At 47.9% G+C, this 18,840-nt stretch overlaps 2 protein-coding genes across 7 annotated transcripts in view; one reads left to right on the plus strand and one right to left on the minus strand.

Annotated features, from left to right (window-relative positions):
- Positions 1-17,526, minus strand: part of LOC135207863 (abl interactor 2-like) — a 199,115-nt gene extending 181,589 nt beyond the window's left edge. For all 6 annotated transcript variants that reach the window (XR_010313073.1, XM_064239741.1, XM_064239743.1 and 3 more), the window contains exons 1-2: positions 17,390-17,526; positions 3,393-3,541 (exon numbers count right to left, since the gene is read on the minus strand). Coding sequence is in view for 5 of the 6 variants with exons in the window: in XM_064239741.1 (XP_064095811.1) it covers positions 3,393-3,518 (126 nt within the window). In the remaining variant the exon portion in view is untranslated. The remainder of the gene's footprint in view (positions 1-3,392; positions 3,542-17,389) is intronic.
- LOC135207763 (uncharacterized) lies at positions 3,803-4,465 on the plus strand. The gene has a single exon (XM_064239589.1). It carries the CDS (start codon positions 3,803-3,805, stop codon positions 4,463-4,465), a length of 663 nt encoding a protein of 220 aa, XP_064095659.1.
- Positions 17,527-18,840: the final 1,314 nt, after the last annotated feature.

Genomic DNA, 18,840 nt, shown 5'->3' on the forward strand with positions numbered 1-18,840 from the left:
GAGGATGCAAAAAGGGGATCTTGTACCCTTGTTCTACGATCTTGAGAGTCCAAAGGTCGCCCCTCTCTGTCTCCATGCATCCGCAAAAAACTTCAGTCTGGCCCCGACTGGCGTCTGAAGGACTATTCTTCATTTGGTTGACTTAGGTTTAAAGGAAGCTCTTCCTCTTGAAAGTCCTCTCCCTCGAGGAGCTGCTCTCCGAGGGAGGAGCTCCGCGAAAGGGTTTAACTTTCTTCGGAGGTCTCACAAACGATGATGTAGAAGGAACTGCTGGACGCCTCGAGGACTGTGCTAAAAGGTCCTGGGTCGCCTTCTCCTGCAAACTAGTCGCTAGATCTTTTACCATCGTCTGGGAAGATGGTCCGAAAGAGGAGAAAAGAGCAATTCCGCTTTCTGAGAGGGAGTAACCGACTTTGCGGTGAAATTACAAAGAAGAGCTCTTTTCTTAAGGAAAGCGTTCCAAAGTGCGAAACTAGCTCTTCCGAACCATCCCTGACGGCCTTGTCCATACATGACAACACACTGGACAGCTCCCCCAGACTGAGAGAGTCAGGGCTTCTAGATTGAAGGTCAAGAACTCCCAAGCACCAGTCCAAGAAGTTGAAGACTCCCAACGTGCGCAGCAGTCCTTTCAAGTGGTGGTCCGTCTCCGTAGGAGTCCAGGAAACCTTTGCAGCTGATAAGAGGGACCTCCTCTGGGCGTCCACTAAGCTGGAGAAGTCCCCAAGTGCAGACGCAAGGAAATCTTCACAACCCACGTCTTCCTTGGTCTCATACCAAACGCCTCTTTCCCGCGAGTCTAGAGGGAGGAAGGGCGAAAGTCGTCTTGCCCTGATCCTTCCTTCGAGTCATGAAGTCCTGGAGCTTCTTGAAAGCCCTCTTGGTTGAAAGAGAAGTCTTCATTTCAACAAAACTCCGGTGTCTTGAATGACTTGGAAGACGAAAGTTGCGGGAGGAGGGAGACCTAGGAGCTGCCGGCTGTCCAAACTTGTCCCCGAAGGACGAATGTAACAGCCGCACAAGAACCTTATAGTCCGAGACAGACGAAACCAAAGGAGGTTCCTCTTCCACTGAGCTCGCTGGACTACTATGTTCCCCTTCTTCTCTAAGAGGAACCGGTGATCGTCCATCCGGAGAGGGCGTACGTCCAGCAGGTCTAGGCTTAACAGACTTCCGCTGCTAGAAGTTGACGCTTCAGGCACGGACTCGTCCTTACGATGATCCTTAACACTTGCAGAAGGAAGAACGTCTTGGGTGCGTCGAGCGTCCTGAGAAACGATGGAGACTGCCTTACTTCTAACTGAGATGTCTTATGCTTCTTGATAGCACTACTTCTAAGGAAACTCCTTATGGGGAGACCGTCTCTTCCGAGCATCCACACGAGCGTCCTGACGAGAGGCCTCAAAAGCGTCCCGCTTCTCGTGAAAAGCGTCCTGCTTAGCATGGAAACGCGTCCTGCCTTGTTCGAAAAAGCGTCCTGCTTAGAACGGAAAGCGTCCTGCCGAGCGTCCTGCTTTCACGTAGAAGCATCCTGATGAAAGCGAAAAAAGCGTCCTGCTGAGCGCAAGCTATATCAGGAGAACGAGATCGGCGATGATCGAAGGCGGGAAAGAAGAGACGAACGAGGAGAGAGAAGGAGACTGCTTCGTCCTCATGACGGGCAGCCTGACGTCCTTTCTCCGCTTAGGCTCGACTGCTGCTGGGCGAGTCCTTCTGAGCCATAAGGGTAGAAATCTGGTCCTGAAAGGGGACAAAAAGAATATTCTTCGTAGGTGACGAAACTAGAAGGGGCAGGACTGAACCTGAACGAGAAGGCGAGGGGCGAGGGACGCCTCCTTCCTTCTCACGTACAGCTATCTGCTTCTCAGGGATACGCGCCTGTGCGCACAACCCAGCGTCCTCGTTGGAAGAAGAGATTTCTTTTACCTCTCTTCTGAGGAGGAAAAGCGTCATAAGCGTCCTCCGAAGAAAGCGGCGATGCAGGACGTGAAGCGTCCTCAACACAAAAACGTCCTTTTCAGCGGACGAGAGTCTCTCCGAGCGCTCCACCCCTTGCGCGGGTTGGGAGGACGCTTTGGAGGATGAAAAACAGTCCTTAAGGATGCGCGGCCCGTGCGCGCTCCTTGACAGCCTGGGACTGATTTGCAACAAGGCCTGCCGAAGGGACGCCAGATTGGTGGGGAGCCCATGTAACCCTCTTGCGGCTTTCGACATACCCTCTCCTGAGTCCTGGGAGTCCGATAGAGGTCTCAGCCTAGAGGCATTATGGGGCCGATCTGACGCCCCCTCCACAACACTAGGGGCACGATCACAAACTTTCACAGGGCCAGTTTTCCAAGGCCAACACTTAGATTCAAGAGTGCGCAAGCAGAATCGAGAATCAGAGAAAGGGCATTACCTTCTCCAGACACAGAAACAGGGCCCGGAGCAACATCACAGTTTAGGTGAAACAAAATCTACCGGTGTTAGAGGAGGAGAAATGTTACATTCCTTACCTTTTGTAGAACTGCTCCTGGAGGGAAGCCCTCCTGACTCTATCACGCTCCAATTTATTTTACTTCGCCGATAGGCTCTCAACATCTTCCATCCATCATCGGTCAAATCCTTGCATTCATTGCACCGATCATCAACCAAACAAACATGCCCCCTGCATTCCATACAAACTGTGTGAGGATCAACTGAGGTTTAAGAAGCCTCATCTTACATTCACTCCTCACACACACTCTGAAACTCCCTGTACTTGATCCTGACATCATGTACACAGAAAAGCCAATCCAAATTCAAAAAAACAGTCCACTATTACGCGTGCCAATCCAACAATCCAGAGTCGATAACCAAAAGTCAATCCAGATACTTAGAAGCAAGATAATCCAAAATCCTAGATGGAAGTACTGCAAACAGTTGTTTACAGCCCAGGCAACAGAAAAAATATGAATAGAAAATGGGAATGGTTCCTGATATCCGTCTACCCAGCGGCGGGAATGGGTACTACCACCTCCGCCCACTACGTGTGCCGCGAGTTTTTGAAATTCTGTCGGACGTCAGAGAAAATACAGCTATATATATATCTGACAGGTAAGTTGAATGTATAAAAACAAAGGTTCATATTTGTTTAAGAACAAAACAGCATCATATAAACAAAGCTAAATAATTCAATCACAGATGAACTGACGTTGCAGTACACAAGATTAATATGAGGAAGGAAAATGAAAATACTGCAATGGAAGATGTAAAAAAATATCAACTGAAGAATCAGTGTACCTGTAAGGTTGTAAAAATAATAATGTTGGGAAGGAAGCAGTCTTTCTTGTTTGAAAGAGAAATACCTAGTACTATATGAACATCAAAAACTTATAAATCAAATGAAATAGGGAAATATCTGACTTACTCACCCTTGCAAAATTCTCAATGCAGTAAGCAGCTACTTTCTCTAAGTTGGCATGAGAATCCGAGAGGGATTGACGACCCTCAGGGATTTCTTGTTGCACCAATGACACAAATTCTGATGATAGTGCCATGGTGGAAGGTTTTCTTGAAGAACCTACAGGAAAAAGGAAAATGGTTATTGAAGTCATACAGATCATCACCACCACAATTTGCATTTATAAGTTAGATTTTCCTTTTACAGGCCAAGACATGAAATGGCTCCACACTTTCTTCTGACAACATAGAAAGTTAATACAATATTGTGAATGCATGCAACAATTCCCCATCCAATTCAATCTTCACATACAGGCAGTCCCTGGTTATCGGCAATCGGGTTTTATGGCACTTGCCTAGCACAGAAGGATGCGTTGCTTCGATGGATGTGGAGTCCCTCTTCACTAATGTCCCTGTCAATGAGACCATACAGATGATCCTGGACCGGGTGTATGGGGACCCAACCACTCCATCCCTGAACACCCCTGAGCACACCCCTTGTGCCCTCCTGGAAATATGCACTAAGAAGGCCTCCTTCTCCAACCACCGAGGCCGCATGTACACCCAGATTGACAGGGTGGCGATGGGTTCTCCCCTCAGAGTCCTCTTTGCCAATTTCTACATAGGCACCGTGGAGCAGACTGTCTTCAAAGGCATCAATAAGCCAAGGATGTATGTGCCCTATATTGATGACACCTTCGTCTGTGCCGATTCCCAAGAAGATATTGAAGACCTGAGGTGTGCTTTCCATGCCCACAACTGCCTGAAATTTATGATCGAACAAAGCCAAGATTGCCGCCTCCCCTTCCTCGACGTCCTTGTTGAGCAGGAGGATTCATTCAGCACAAAGGTCAATAAAAAACCGACGAACCTGGGTATGTGTACGAACGGCATGAGCGAGTGCCCTGAGAAGTATAATCACTCCACCATCAGCGCCTACGTCAGAAAAGCCCTCTTGCACTGCTCCTCCTTGAACGACACACACAGGAAGCTGCAATGTGCTGTCCAGGTCCTCATCAACAACAGACATTCAAATAGACACTGAATGAAGAGATGATTGGGAGGAGCGTCGACAAATGGTACCAGCAGGAACCCTTCCCCAAACCCCCCAAGTTGATCATGGTTTTCTATAAAGGAAATTTTCATAGAAAATATAAAGTTGAAAGGGACCTCAAAAACCTCATTGAGGAAAATGTCAGCCCCACCAATCAAAATATGAAGATTCATCCGGTTATCTTCTACAAAAGTAAGAAGACTAGCAGCCTGGTCATGCGCAATAATCCAGCCACCCACCGCAGGATCCCTTGAAGATGACTAACGTGGTCTAGTTACTTGTGTCCCATCCAAGGATGCCTCGGATCATACACCGGGATGGCCACTATGCACTTCTCCAAGAGGATTTCCTACCATGCTCAAGAAGGAACCATCTACAACATGCCAGGACTGCCCACAACCAGAAGATCCAAAGGACAGACATCATACCGAATATGGAAATCATTAATCAGACCAGGTCAACCCCACCTGCACCTCCTGGAAGTATTACACATAGGGAAGGAAAAGCTAAGCATGAATATTACAAAGGAGACCTTTCTCCTCCTTACCGCTGCCCGGAAGATAGCAGTGAGTGGTGGGAATAATTTTTCAGCCTTGTTGTACAACTGGCAGCCAGAATCCAGGAGCAGCAGACAACGGTTTAGAGAATTGTTTATGAGAAAAAATTTTTACTTTTATGCTAGCATTTTTCATTTATTTAAGTCTACGTATATTACTATTTTGATTTTTTTTTTCAATAATTGTATGGCTAAAATAATTTGTTTTTAATTTTCAATAACTGTACAGCTGAAACAAATGTAACCTTTAATGTGTGCTAGGAATGGCAAGTCATCGCCAATTTAGTGGAACTTGACACATACTCTGATGCCTTTGCAAACTGTTTCCATGAATTCTAGATGTCATAGTAATACAATAATGATAAATTTGCTCTAATATTTACATATATATATTACAAATATACACTAAATTCATTTATTTCCACGGTTTGGTGTAAGTCTTATCCCAAGTTTGGAGGGTAAACACAAACCAATTGGCAACAGTGATAAAAAATAGGAAAGCATGAACACATCGTAGCTAATGTTCACAGCAAAACCGATGAAATTTGTGTCAGGAATCTGGTTACTTTAACAACTATGAATATTTTCAAATGAATTATCATGAACAAGTAATAAATTTATGCAATTCATAACCTTAATCTGGTGCTTAACTAATTATTTAAATGTTATCTAGCTCACTCTTCTTCTTTCCCCCCAAATCGCCAGGTTTCCCCAGTTGCAAGCGTAAACACCATTGTCATTTAAGACTGTTGTGAATAAAGTGTCCCAGCGTCTATGGGTACAAGTGGTGCGCAGATTTAGCACAGGAAATGGGAAGTTTGGTTATACAAATGACTTTGCAAACATCGAGTGGCGTCAATCTTCTATATGTTAGGTGTTTTAAGTAAAAATTTTGAAAGCGTCATGGAGGTAACTTAGCACTGCACTTTCACTAACTTCTGTTTAATAGGAAATTATGGCCTTAATTGATAACTTGGGAGAAAACACTTACTTCAAGAGAAAAGTAGAGTTCTCAAGGTGTTGCTTGCATGGAGGTTGGCTTGTGACTAATGTCTAATTCAGATTACTGGAAGTGCTAAAAATAACAATGTCGGAAATTGTATTTTTCCTAACTATACAAACCTGAGGTCCTTTAACAATAGGAAGGTACTTAGCGGCAGTAGTTGAACTGGTCTTAAGCTTCGAACAAAGGGGTTCGGTAGTTAACTACTTGTCCGGCAGTTGGCGGTCAGCTCGACTGCGAAGAGAGGAGTCACTTTGCTTTAGGCCCAGGAAACGCAAAGTGAGGGGTGGCATACCTCAGGTTTGTATATAGGAAAAATACAATTTCCGACAAATTGTTATTTGTTCCGATACGTATACAAACCCTCGGTCCTTTAACAATAGGAAGACTCACTTCTTGGTGGGTGGAATCTGAGGCTTATGATCAGACTGGTGTTCGTCCTACCTTGGATTCCCTCCCTGGTCGTAAGAGCAGAGGGAGGGATCCTAGCCTCTGCCCAGCTGATCGGGGTGTGGACCGCAGGATCAGTGGTCAGACTTCTGGACCAGATTTATAGGAGGGAGGCAAGCATACCTCTTATAAATAGCAAAAAAGCAAGAACTAGTTCCTACTTCAAGAGCCAAAATGAAGTCATGGGTTTGTCTCTTGTTGGCTTCCACTCCCCCCCTTGTCGGGGAGTGGTGGATAAACACTCCTATCCCTACTGAAAGAGATAGAATAGAGCTCGGTTGTGTAGCTTACCTGCATCGGCCTCCTGTTCAGCGTAGTGACGACCGCGGCCCTCTGCCCACAGGTAGAGAAGAACGAAGGAGAAAGAGAAGCCAGTCACACTCTCTTTCACTCGTCCATTCATGCAGTCACACAAGGATATGATGCTGTTCTGTCCACTTGGGTGCTGGGTAGACTACACAACTTGTTGAGCAGCCACCACGGGTCCCAAGGAAAAAGTGTCCAAGGACCTGTGGGTGATATCCCAAAGGTAGAATGAAGTGAAGGTGGTCTGGTTGGCCCAAACACCTGCCTTCAGAACCTGCGCCAGGGAGAAGTTCTTGCGGAACGCAAGGGTTGGACAAATACCTCTTGACTTCGTGGGCTCTCGGACGAAGGGTACGGGTGTCGTCACTACCAGCTGTCTCGTACGCCCTCCTGATCACCTCCCGCAGCCAGAAAGAAAGTGTTTTCTTGGAAACTTCTTTCTTGGTAACCCCGGTGCTAACGAAGAGGCGTCGACACTCAGGCCTGAGGTGCCGAGTTCTCTTCAGATAGCGCCGTAGCGCCCTCACAGGAGAAAGCAGCATCTCATCCGCATCATTATCGGTGAAATCCTTCAGGGAGGGGATCGTGAAGGACTTGAAACAGTTGTCAGGGACCGAAGGATTCTGAGTATTCACTACGAAGTTCGGGACGAAATCGAGCGTCACGGATCCCCATCCCCTGGAATGCTTGACATCGAAGGAAAGACCATGAAGTTCCCCTACTCTCTTCGCCAATGCCAGGGCCAGCAAGAAGAGGGTCTTGAGGGTCAGATCCCTGTCTGACAACTCTCGGAGTGGCTCGAAGGGTCTACGAGTCAAACTCCTAAGGACGAGAGTCACATCCACCCCAGGGGGGCGGGCCCGAGTTCCCTGGGTGGGCAAGACCTCTCGAAGATCTTCATCAGGAGGGAGAGTCTCGAAAGAAGAGATGTCCACACCTCACAGTTTAAGGACTAGGGCCAGAGCGGCTCTGTATCCTTTAACTGCAGAGACGGAGAGGAGCTTCTCTCGGCTAAGGAAGACGAGGAAATCCGCTACCTGCTGAAGAGTGGCTCTGAGAGGAGAGAGACCCCGTCCACGACACCAACCACAGAAGACGGATCACTTCCCCTAATAGTCAGCTGCAGAGGACTGTCTGAGGTATCCAGCCATCTCTGTTGCTGCGCTGCGAGAAAAAAAGCTCTCGCTCGCAAAAGATGGTGGATAACAGCCAGCCGTGAAGACACAGGGACTCGACGACAGGTGGTACCGTTCTACGTGTGGCTGGCACAGGAGGTTGTGGCATGGGGAATCTCTCTCGGTTCGCTTCGGCAAGCAGAGCCAGCAGGTCCGGGTACCAAAAGGCCTGAGGTCGTTTGGGCACCATCAGGATCATCCGAAGGTTCGCAGTGATCAGCGCCCTGCTGATCACCTTGCGAATCAGACAGAACGGGGGAAAGGCGTAGACGAAGAGGCTGTCCCACGAATGTTGAAGAGCGTCCTCTGCAGCTGATCATGGGTCCCGCACAACCGAGTAGAAAACCTGGAGTTTTCTGTTGTGCCGGGTGGCGAACAGATCCACGACGGGACGACGCCCCCACAGGTTGAAGAACCTTTCCGCTTGTTGGCTACCACATTCCTCTTGCCTGGAATGTAGCGGGCCGACAGCTCTACTGAGTGTGCCGCGGCCCACTCGTGCACCTGCAACGTCAACTGGTGCAGCGGGAGGGAGACTAGCCCCCCCGCTTGTTGACGTAACGCCACTACTGTGGTGTTGTCGCTCATCAACACCACTGAGTGTCCCACCAGACGGTCCCGAACTCTTGGAGAGCGAGGAACGCTGCCTTGAGCACCAGGACGTTGATGTGAAGGTGCTTGTCGCGATGGTCCCACACACCTGCAGTCAGCAACTCCTCCAGGTGTGCACCCCATCCCTCAGTCAATGCATCCGCGAAGAGCAGCATCTCCGGGGAGGGGGGGAGTGCGAAGAGGCACTCCTCTTTATGAGGTTCCCGACGTCCAGCCACCAGGCTAAGTCTGCCTCACCTCCTCCGTGAGGGACACGAGGAAGAAGGGAGGGTCCCTTGCTTGTGAACAACACTCCTTTAGCTCCACTGAAGAGACCGCAGGTGAAGGGGCCCATGAGGGACTAGCTTCTCGAGAGACGACAGGTGACCGATCACGACCTGCCACTGCTGAGCTGGTTGCTCCTGTCGAGACAGGAACTGTCTTGCTGCCTCCCTGAACCTGCTGATCCGTGAATCTGCGGGGAAGACTCGCCCTGCTACCGTGTCGATCAGCATGCCCAGGTACTTCATCCTCTGCTTGGGCTCAAGACCTGACTTCTCGTAATTCACTACGATTCCAAGATCGCGGCAGAATTCGAGGAGTCGATCTCTGTCCTGTAGCAACTGCGAGCGGGAGCTCGCCAGGATTAACCAATCGTCGAGATATCTCAAGAGACGTATCCCTACCGAGTGGGCCCAAGCCGACTCAGCTGTGAACACTCGCTTGAACACCTGTGGGGGCGGTTGAGAGACAAAAAAACAAAAGTGCCCTGAATTGGTACACCGTCCTGTCGAGGATGAAGCGGAGGTACTTCCTGGAGGATTGATGGACGGGTATCTGGAAATACGCGTCCTTCAGATCCACCGAAAGCATGAAGTCGTCCTCCCTGATGGAATCGAGCACTGAACGTGCTGTTTCCATCGTGAATCGAGTCTGGCGAATGAAACGGTTCAAGGGAGAGAGATCTATCACCGGGCGCCAGCCCCCCAAGGACTTCTCCACTAGGAAAGAGTCGGCTGTAGAAGCCAGGCGACTGATCCTGTACGATCTCCACAGCACGTTTGCCTCAGCATGGCGTTCATATTCCTGCCGAAGCGTCACGTCCTTGGTCGAGCCAGGAACGTAGGTTTGCAGATGGACCGGGTTGGAGGCGAGGGGTGGCCGAGACTCGAAAGGTAGTAGATATCCCTCCCGAAGGACGTTTACTATCCAGGTCTCCGCACCGTAGCGCTGCCATGTTGCCCAATCGCTCGGCAGGACCAACCCTCCACTTCCGGCAGCAGGTGAGGGGGAACGCCGTCCCTAGCGTTTCCCCCCCTCTCTCGACTTCTTTTCCCAGATCCTCCTCGAGAGAAGGACTGGGAGGAGGGCTGGTTGCGGTCACTCCTTACAGCAGAAGTTGAAGGCAAAGTCTTTCCTCTCGGCTTCGACGAGGCGACCAGTCTTGGCCGCAGAGGAAGTGCTAGCTAAGCTCTCGGGCTTAGCCGCAGTCGTCCGAGGTTGTCCAGCCACCTTGGAGACTGCCTGGTGGACAAGACGGTCACTGTCGTCAGTGCGCCGCTGTTCCACCGCAGCGTCCGAGAACAGCGTCTCTACACCCCGGAGAACCAGGTTGGCCCACAGGTTAGCGTCTGGTGGGCCAGGTAGGCGATGGCCCTACCCCCAGGACTGGCACAGTCTCACAAAAGCCGGGTCCCCTTCAGGAGTGATGTTCCCCAAGGAGGCCGCGGCTTTCGACACTGTGAGGGACCACAGGTCGATCCAGGAGACTGCTTGGAATCCTGCCATTGCGTAGATTCAAGGCAAGTGCCTCTTGCTGCGAAAACCAAAGGTTCTCCAACCGGAGCTGCGGCAGAGACCACCCCCAGAGTTAGCCCAGCTAGCTCCGGGTTAACCTGTTTGGGTGGCAGAGGGTCCTCTGAAGGCACGTAGAAGCGCCTCTGTCGCGGTATAGGTGGAGGAAGGAGCTTGGCAGACCCACCGGACCGAAGCGAACACTCCTGTCCGGAGACGAGAGCGTCCACTTGGCTCAGCACGCTGTCAGCCAAGGCCGATCGCGGCAGACCCACCGTCGTCCTTAGTTGGTTCTTAGGTACCCAGAACGACTCCAAGCCTGATGTGGGCTCAGAAGGTGGGAGCAGCGATCCTTCCCTGAGGTCGTTGTGCTGACAAATCAGCGCAATTACCTCCGTGAACTACCTCTGGATCTCAAGAGTGACTGCATCCGTGTGGAGACGGACCGTCAAGCCCGTCCAGCGAGAATGCCTCCCGAAACCCTTCTCCTTCCACCAGGAGGAACCACGACAGACCTCTCCTGGTCTCCTCCTGCCACTTGCGCATACGATCTGTTGGTCCTAGGACCAACCAGGTTCGTAAGGAACGTTGTGGCTCTCGGGGGATCGTGAGGAGCGTGCCCCACACGGTCAACTCCTGATTGCCTCATTCTTCCCGGTGAAGCCCGAGGAAGTTGAAGGGATCGGAGAGGCAGATCTGATGCTCCGCCGCGCCCACAGGCAGAACCGGTGTGCTGAGGGGCTGCAGCGGCGATCAGGCTACAGGCCTGGTCGAGCGGCTCTCCCTGGAGAAAGCGGCTGGACCGAGAACAGTGGCGACGGTCCCGAGCGTCAGAAAGAGCTGCTGCTGGTCTCCTCTCCGCCACTTGGGTACCGGTAAGAGCAGCGATCAGGGGACCTGCAGAGTCTGCGTCGCAGTGGGAGCGAAGCCTGTCCTCACGGCGCGTCACGCTGCTTGGACCAGCTGAGGCAGGTTCAGGCGACTGAGGGGACCGCTTCCTCGCCTCAGCCCGTGAGCGGTCTGGGACCGTCGTGTCAACCCTGGGTACCAGCGTATCACCGCGAAAGCGATCACTGGTGGTCTGGTGAGTCGCTTGAGTGACCCCACCAGTCTTCCGCTCTGTGCCTGGATCCTGGCGCCTAGCGGACTCAGTTGCCTGGGTCTTAGCTGTACGGTCACCTGCAGGTGACCGTAAACTCGGTGACTCTCGTGAACGAGAGGCCGAGACGGTACCTGGCGTCGAGGGCAGAACCTCTGGCGCCAGGTGAGAGGTGAGAAGGTACTGGTGTTAGCCGGCACTCCTCTGGTCCCTGTCTTCTTCTTCCTTGCGGAAGGAGAGACGGGCCCCATTCCCGAAGGAACAGGAGGGCTGGCGGAAGTCCCAACCGTCCCACCGGAGTGGGATGGACCCTTAGAAGTCTCAGCGCGAGCCTTTTTAGGGGGGGGAGGAGGCAACCTTCTTCTTCTTCGGCTGTGGGGCCTTAGAAGTTGAAGGGGAAGCGGCGACAGACAACACCTTCCCTCTCTCTTCTTCGTCAGCTTCCTCAGCACCACCGTCAGGTCTTCCATCCAGGACGGAGCCGGGGCAGTTGCCGAAGCAACAGGGCTCGACTGCACCTGTCCGGAAGGACCTCAGGTGGGAGCAGCAACACCACGGGCAGGAACGACGGCGGCAGGAACTGGTACCAGGACTGGAGCGGCAGCATACTCAGGAACAGGAGGCGGGGCAGGAACCCGCAGCATCCCTTTTGCACAGGAGGCAGGTCCAGAGGAGAGCTCTTGGGACACCGGAAGTCCGGGGCTGTAGCAGGAGCGGCAAACCCAGGTGGCGGCGTCACAGCGGGCATCGAAACCTCCGGCAGCGGTGCCTGCACAGCAGCTGTCGGGGTCACCTTGGCTACATGCTGAGTGTACACTAGGTGCGGAGCAGCGTAGCCCGGCGTGGAAACACCGTCGTGGTAGTCGGCCCGTGTGTTACCGGCATGGCCCCTCTCGACAGGTGACTCAGCAGCCCCTGGACCGTCGGTGTCCCTTGCAACCCCAGCGAGTACCAGGCCCGTCCGAGATCGTCCCCCGTGGCAAACAGGTCTGAGGAAGGAAAAGTCGGGTGAGTTAGTGGGGGGGTCTCTCCTTGCCCGAGGGGGGGGGACAGTTCTCACCCCGAGCAAATGGAGGGCCCCGAGTACAACTGGAGGTCGGGGTATCTGGCCCCCACTCCACGCTCAACTGATCGAGAGAGGAGGAATGAGAAACCTCCCCCAAAGGGGAAGGAGCCATACGAGGGAGCTGAGATGGAGGAACCGAAAAGAGGAAGACGTGTCATGACCAAGGGCGTAGCTGGAGAACCCTCTGACGACTCCTTGGCAGGCTTGCGCGCTTCTTCCTCCACCCCCATAGCGCTCCCACTGCTCCTACGACCAAAAAATACAAGTATCACATGTCTCGGTGCGAGAGCATTCTCACCCTCTACACCGAGTAAAAAAATCATGAGGATCAACCTCTACAGATGATCGGAAGGCCCCACACTTACGGCCTCCACACCAGGGTACAATCTGTGGCTGGTGGGGGGGGGGGCCGAGGGGGTCTCTCCAGCTCTCGTGATTCCATTTCCATAACAATGAAGCACTGTATGAATATAAAAACACACACGTACTTACTTATATCCTTTACACTAGCACACAGTAAAAGGAAAAGCAAAAAAGTCTTCACGCAGTGAAACAAACCAAGCATACGACAGAAGCAGGCAGAGAGGCGAGCAACACGTCCATCCACCAACGCGGCTGAAAGCAAAGTGACTCCCCTCCTCGCAGTCGAGCTGACCGCCAACAGCCGGTCAAGTAGTTAACTACCAAACCCCCTTGTTCGAAGCTTACGACCGGTTTCAGCTGCCGCTAAGTACCTTCCTATTGTTAAAGGACCGAGGGTTTGTATACGTATCGGAACAAGTTTATTTTTTTTTGGGAAAGTGATCGACCACTACCGTACAGGTGGTCACCTGGCCTCACAGCGGGGCTTTACCTTAATACATACCTAGGTTTGTGGCATTTTAATGAAGCAGTGACTATGATTTTTTCACATGATTATGTGTTGATTACTTCCAGACTTACATGCAATATATACATACATACAAACTCACCTTCACACCTAAACTAAACTTGGATGCAGTGTCCTTACTTGGTTGGGGAAATGGGAAGGGGGGGGGATTGGGGGGTGGGGGGGGGGTGGGGGGAATTTTCCATTCCTCCTGGACCCCATGGCTGAGGAAAGGGGTGGGGGGGACTTTCCATTCCTCCTGGACCACCAAGTACTCTGTGACCCTTTACTCTGCATTCTACCTCAAACTCATATCCTTCACTAAGGTAGGAACCTGGTTTGTTTGTATGGTGTTAGGGTAAACAACCGAGTGGACTGGCCAACTCACAGACTACCGCGGTTTTGGCCACCCTCCGAAAAAGTACTTTAACACGTCCTGACACCGGAGATGGTCATCAGTCATGAGTTGTTGGTGGTGATAACAGGAGCTCAAGACCTCTACTCTCCTTCGAAGTAAGTATTTTCTCAAAGTTAGAAATTAAGGCCATATTTTAAGATTTATCCTCTCATTACCAAAAGTTTGTTTGGAGGTAGTGGGTACCACCACATTCAAGTCTACTATACCGCACCGGGTGCATAAAGGTGGTACGCATAGTACCACCAAAACTCCTCTTTTCAGATAGGGACTTCCAATCATTCTGTAATTTCGGTTTGAAGAGTTTGGAGCAAAATAAACAGTATGACACGATGCCAGACGTATGATGAACCCAAAAAAAATATTATTACTGCTTATAGTAGTGTGTAGGTGACAGATGAAGCTGCGTCTCAACAAAAAATCACAAAACTAGACAAGCGTAAACATGTAATAACTTCTACCCAAGTATAAAACCAGTTGTATCATCATTTACTGTATTTATTTATTTATTCACTTATTACATTTTACAAATAAAAGATATGAACACCAGATAAATGAAGGTAAAATAAAGCCTTATAGTAACTTTATATATAAAAAACCAAACCAGAGAAAAAAGCGAAAAAGCGATTTTTTCTGAGGACAAGAAAACTTGAAAAATTAGTTTAGATACCCTGATGCCCTAAAGTTGTTTTCTGTGATGAAACTAATCTTAGAAAAACGTAGAAAATGACATCGACCAATTTTGAAAGATATACTATAAAATCCTGCGATTTTCATATTTATTGGCTTTAGTTTTTGCTCTTTTTTTTTTTTTGTTTTTTTTTTTTGTTATTACGTGCTTATTTACTGTTCTATTTTTGATAATACTTTAGTGCATGTTCCAGGTGCGATATACCAACATTCTGTAAGACCGAATTTCTATTCAAGACTGTAGTTTTTTCTCCACCGACCACCAGTGTCCCCTTGTACAAGGGGGACACTGAGTTTCACATTTTTTTTCATAAAATCATTTATTTTCCCTGTAGGATGATAAACTAACAGAGAATATGCGTTATTATAGTGCTAATAATACCTGATAATTTCATTACCCTGTCTTGATTAGTGTATTTTTGGCAAATATTTTTACGATCGGCACCCCTCCAAACTGGAGTCACTACCAAGAGATTCAGTTCGGCAGCGAATGCAATGTTTGCATTCTGCTCCCCCACCCGGTAAAGAAGTTAAGGGTTAAACAGAGGGTAATAAAAAACTGTGGCCCGCGCAGTGCACACTACCCAAAACGCTTTCAAAATTTTTACAAAATTACAATTAAGAAAAATGTTTAGGAGATTGATGCCATCTCGATGTTTGTGGAGTTGCTTGTGTCAACAAACTTCCCATTTCCTGTGCTAAATCCGTACACCACTTGTACCCATAGACGCTGGGGCACTTTCATCACAACAATCGTAATCCCGACCTCTAACCAGTACTTATTCGTACTCATTGAAAGGGACTACAGCATTCTTTGCGGCGTTTTGCGCTCTTCAACTGTTTATCAGTGTTGTCAATTGGTATGTATTTACCCTCCCAAAACTGGGTATGTTAAAAACTTACACAAACCAGGGGTTAAAAATATTGAAATTAGCATAATCTATTTGTAGTATATATACATATTACAGCAATTTTATCATTACTGCATACAATGACAACTAGAATTCATGGAAACAGTTTGTAAATGCATCGGCGTATGTAAATGCATCGGCGTATGTGTGAAGCTCCACTAGATTGGCAACGATGAGTCATTTTTTTGCCGCGTCGTCTGCTCATACGTACATCAGAAATATTTGTAATTTTTCGGGGTTAATTTGGTTGCAGAAAAGGGATAATAGACATGAATTATATAAACATTTTCAAGTAACAAAGTAAAGTTAAACTAAATAATGAGTAACGTAAACAATTAAGGGAATAAACCTCATAAACAGTGTAGTTGTCTGCTGCTCGTAACTGTTTGTGGAGTGAGTGGCTTAGCTAGGAACAGGAACAGCAACGTGGTTCAAGTGCAATTTGGAGTGAATTAAGACCAAAATGTGTATAATTACAATCAAATAAGCACTGTGGAGTTTCAGTTGTGATGGCAGTAAGGATAAAACCACCGATTACAAGGTAAAAATGAATTCAGTTCAAACCATGACCCCGGGAATAAAAAGTTTCATACTTTCACTAATATAGGCAACAAAATGTTGTTTTATTGTGCTGATTACAATTGCAATCTTGAGTAAGATCAATAAACGTTCATATATATGCTAACATTGTTCAAATGAGTACTGGGGAAAAGGCTGGGAAAGATGGTGGATTGTCTGTGATTAGAACGGCCAGCCATGCGATTGCCGCCATATTGATTTCAAAAACTGCCTTGAAAACATATTTTACGAAGAGCTCCCATGCTTATTTTATTTCGTATGGGGCTTTCATATATCACATTTCATTATGTTGATTGAAACTTCAAATCTTTTGAATGGTATTCTTGTTTCACCAATTAAATATATAGAGTGAATAAGGCCTGGTCAGCGCGATGACGATGGATCGTCTGCGGTTGTTTACCCTATTACATTGCATGGAACCAGTGGTTATTCAGCAACGGGTCCACCGGCTTTACGCGACTTCTGAACCACATGTCGAAAGTGAACTTCTACCACCTACACATCTCTGACCCCTCAATGGAATGGCCGAGAATCGAACTCATGGCCACCTATAGGTAACGGGCCAAGACCAAACCAATCATGCCACTGAGGCGCTGGTAAGGACCTGGCAACCTACGTTAGGCTAGGTTAGGTGTGGTCAGTTGGGTCACTTGATAACAAAACTAACGTTGAAACATTGAAAGCACATTAAAATACTACTAGGTAAGGAAGGAAAATAACTAAAATGCTTAGTAGCTAAGTCTAAATCTGCTAGAATGATTGAAAGTAGCCTATAACTTTGTGTCCTCGTGACCAGAGGCCTTGGACCTTAAACAGGCTAAACATCAGCCTACACTCATAGCATACCGTCATATCTGTAGTTCAATTTACACCTAGGCTAGCTAGCAGGCCTAAGACGAATTTCACTCATCCATTTTACAAAGTTGAAGGCTAAACGACAGTAGACAAAGGCCTAATTAGGCAACAGCCAAACCAAACGCCTACATTCCACCTAGAAAACGACTGCTCTAGGACAGTCTACCTTATGGTCAAAGGTGACACCGTGGCTATAGTTTACAGAAGGCTCGGCTTAGCCTTGTAAGGCTTAAGCTATTCTGAACTGTAGGCATATGAAGAGTACAATACCTGCAGTCAGCTTGGCTTTATCATACTTAATTCTGGGCGCCAAGCAAATAAGAAAGCCCGTAAAAGGCAGACAGCACCATAGGCCTACAAATGGGAGTGGCATGGCTCAAGATAAAATAGCCCCATTCATACCTAGGTTTTTCCTGCCCTCGACTTCCCGCTCTGGTACCGCTGAAGAGACAGCTTGAAACTTTCAGCCTATAACAATACGTTCGTTTTTACGTCTAGAATACTTTCCCTTCTCGAAAACTTAGGCAACGTTACAAAAGAGTACAGGATAAACTTACTATAAATGGATTTCACTGCTTCACAGGATCCCGTCTCCAATGATAAACAATGATCGGTGCAGTATTGCCAGTTTGACACAAATGGTTGTGTTGTCGCTTTCGTACAACAATAGACAGATTGTTGGGTGGTTTAATTTAATTGATGATATATCCCCTCATATGCTGAGTATTCCCAGTTAGGCATATCAGTAATAGGAGAAACTGGCTTCAGAGTAATAATTCAAAGTAATCAATTTACACGAATAGTTATGACGTAACTTTTTAATTGGCCTTGTTTTACCTTCATAATGAACCCATCACTAGTTTCTGTTTTGTTTTTTTTAAATTAATTATGCAGTACATCGCGGTATATAAAAATGAATAACGACACAAGTTTCGTATGTGTAATATGTTACCTTCTCCTCCAAGCAAGTACGGATATTCATATACTAGGCTATTACCGTACACTTGCATGTTGCAAGGCTTTATTTTGACGGGGGCACTGACATAAACTGAAAGTTTTTCGTCTTACTTAGATTTATGAAAGCTCCCTGCGTTAAACGATGAAGCTTTATTTAGTTCCCACCATCTATTTTTCACGCATTTTCAGTATACATATCTTGTCATAACACCAAGTTAGAAAAGGGACACTTGTATTTTTGGATAAGCCCTTGGCTTATAAGTTTTGATTTGAGTTATACCATCTGTATAAATTAAGGACAAATGGCTGCAGACGACACTAAGTGAAAGTTGTCGTAACCGTTTACCTTTTCCTTGTGCCACTGTTGACTGATGCCAGCGTATTTAATTATCATTTCTCCTCGCAGATGAAAAATGTTCGATACCACGAGGGATAAATAAAAAAAAGTACCTCGCGCTCCATCATCTCTCTCGGGCAGGATACTAAGTTTAGTACAGGATGATCCTGTGGCATAACCTTGTGCTAATGAATCATCCAAAACTCGTGACTAGAAGGGAATGTTTATTTATTTATCTATTTATTTTACTGCCGCAACCGAAAAGATCTTAAGTGTTCTTTCATGATACATACAACTTTCACAAAGCCTTTGTGTCAACGTTATATTCCTAACCAATAAAATATCTAGATATTTGATGTAAAAGTCTTAAATCACTTCACTTGGCAAGCATAGTACCTTAATCTTACTGCTCCCTCGGGCTTTGGTTTCAAAAAACATGTAGTACCTATCTCTTCAAACGTCTCATCACATGCTTCCGTCGATCCAATTATTGACTTTTCTGGCTTATCTATTATGTATAAATCATTTATATTGACCGTGAGTTGTTTTAACATGAGTGCAGTATCTACGTTTCTTTGTTTCACGCCCATTCAATATCATGAGTAACCTTGGTGGTCGTAGTCGGACGTATGATTCAATGTCCATCATCCGATGCCACCTTAAGCCGGATGTTATTTGTGTTCCTTTAATCTCTCTCTCTCTTTCTTTCTTTCG

Source organism: Macrobrachium nipponense, chromosome 34, assembly GCF_015104395.2.
Source record: "Macrobrachium nipponense isolate FS-2020 chromosome 34, ASM1510439v2, whole genome shotgun sequence".
In the NCBI taxonomy this organism is placed as follows: Eukaryota; Metazoa; Arthropoda; class Malacostraca; order Decapoda; family Palaemonidae; genus Macrobrachium; species Macrobrachium nipponense.

Bases quoted from the DNA above. Each gene is read 5' to 3' on its own strand.
- LOC135207763 (XM_064239589.1), top strand. From the start codon at position 3,803: ATGGATGTGGAGTCCCTCTTCACTAATGTCCCTGTCAATGAGACCATA.